General features: G+C 45.0%; 1 protein-coding gene across 1 annotated transcript; it reads right to left on the bottom strand.

Annotated features, from left to right (window-relative positions):
* On the bottom strand, positions 1–683 carry O0I10_013311 (uncharacterized protein; the record flags this gene model as incomplete). Its single annotated transcript, XM_058493094.1, has 1 exon — positions 1–683. A coding segment is annotated over one exon (683 nt), but the record flags the coding sequence as incomplete, so codon positions are not given.
* Between the last annotated feature and the right edge of the window lie 634 nt (positions 684–1,317).

Below are 1,317 nucleotides of genomic sequence, written 5' to 3'. Positions count from 1 at the left end.
TGCTTGATTTTCATGCGTCCCAGGTAATGAGCGAGTGCATTGGACATGAAATTAGAACCGCGGTCCGTCAAAATCTCATTCATGCAACCGAACTTCAAGACGATCTCTTCATGTATGAAAGCTGCGATGGCATCACCAGTAGCGAAAGGGACAGCTCGTGCACAACACCAATTTGTTGCATAATCCACCGCGATCAAGAGCCATTTGTTTCCTCGAGCCGTAGTGGGAAGTTCACCAATGAAATCCAGATGCCAGCGAGAAAAAGGAGGTGGAATGTCCAAGGGTACCATTGGTGCATGATGAGTTTTTCTATCGGCATTTGCGGCAAGTTGGCATTGAGGGCAAGCTGCAAGCCATTCTTGTATATCCTTTCTCATGTGTGGCCACCACCAACGTTTTGTCATTAGATCGGTCACCGTTGCTTTGGCAGCATGTCCCACCGAGTAGTGAAAATCGGCAACAAGATCAGCTCGACGAGCAAATAGTACGAAACGACGTTCCTCAATTTGGTCACCATTGAGTATCAAGCGGTATACTTGATTGTCCTTGACGATAAACTTATCCTTGTTCTCGTGCAGCAAGTCCTTGAGAGAATCCGGCCATCGATCTTGAGGCATGGCGTAAAACTTTGGCCAATCCGTGTCTTGTACCGATTCAATAGCATACAAGTATTCAGGCTCCATGGATGGTTCATCTGTGTGGCAAGCCGGTCCATCACGCCTTGACAATAGATCAGGTATGCAATTCTCCTTCCCTGGTTTGTATTGTATGTCGGGTGAATACAGCTCGATTTCTCCAATCCATCGTGTAAGGCGAAGCGTTGGTTTCTTTTGGGCTCTGAAATACGTCAAAGGATTGTGGTCGGAGAAAACGGTATATGGTCTACCATCGATGAAACATCGCCAAGTACGTAACGCATGAATGATGGCTAACATCTCCCGCTGGTTAATGGGTAAGATACGTTCTCACCATTGGGATCTTTAAACGTTGATATCTCCGGCCCCAGCAATGTGACTGCGGTGAAATGTATATCAATCGGAATCTTTCGTTTCGGAGAGTCTACTCGCCAAGTCACGTGAAATTTGGCGGACCTCGATTTTTACCATTTAATGTGTGCATTAGGCTATTATATATGCTGGATCGCTATCATGTGCTATAAAAAGCTACAGTTTGGCAGTGTATGGTCTTATGAGATCACTTATGTGACTATCAAAATGTTTATTCTATATAATCGCTATCATCACTATCATCGCTTTCCTCATCAGATGATTCATCACTAAGTTGATCTGATGACTGAGCACTGCCATCACTCGAGTC

Source organism: Lichtheimia ornata (assembly GCF_029851405.1).
Source record: "Lichtheimia ornata isolate CBS 291.66 chromosome Unknown scaffold00453, whole genome shotgun sequence".
In the NCBI taxonomy this organism is placed as follows: domain Eukaryota; kingdom Fungi; phylum Mucoromycota; class Mucoromycetes; order Mucorales; family Lichtheimiaceae; genus Lichtheimia; species Lichtheimia ornata.
Note: the sequence above shows the minus strand (reverse complement) of the source record. Positions and strands in the feature narration are given on the sequence as shown.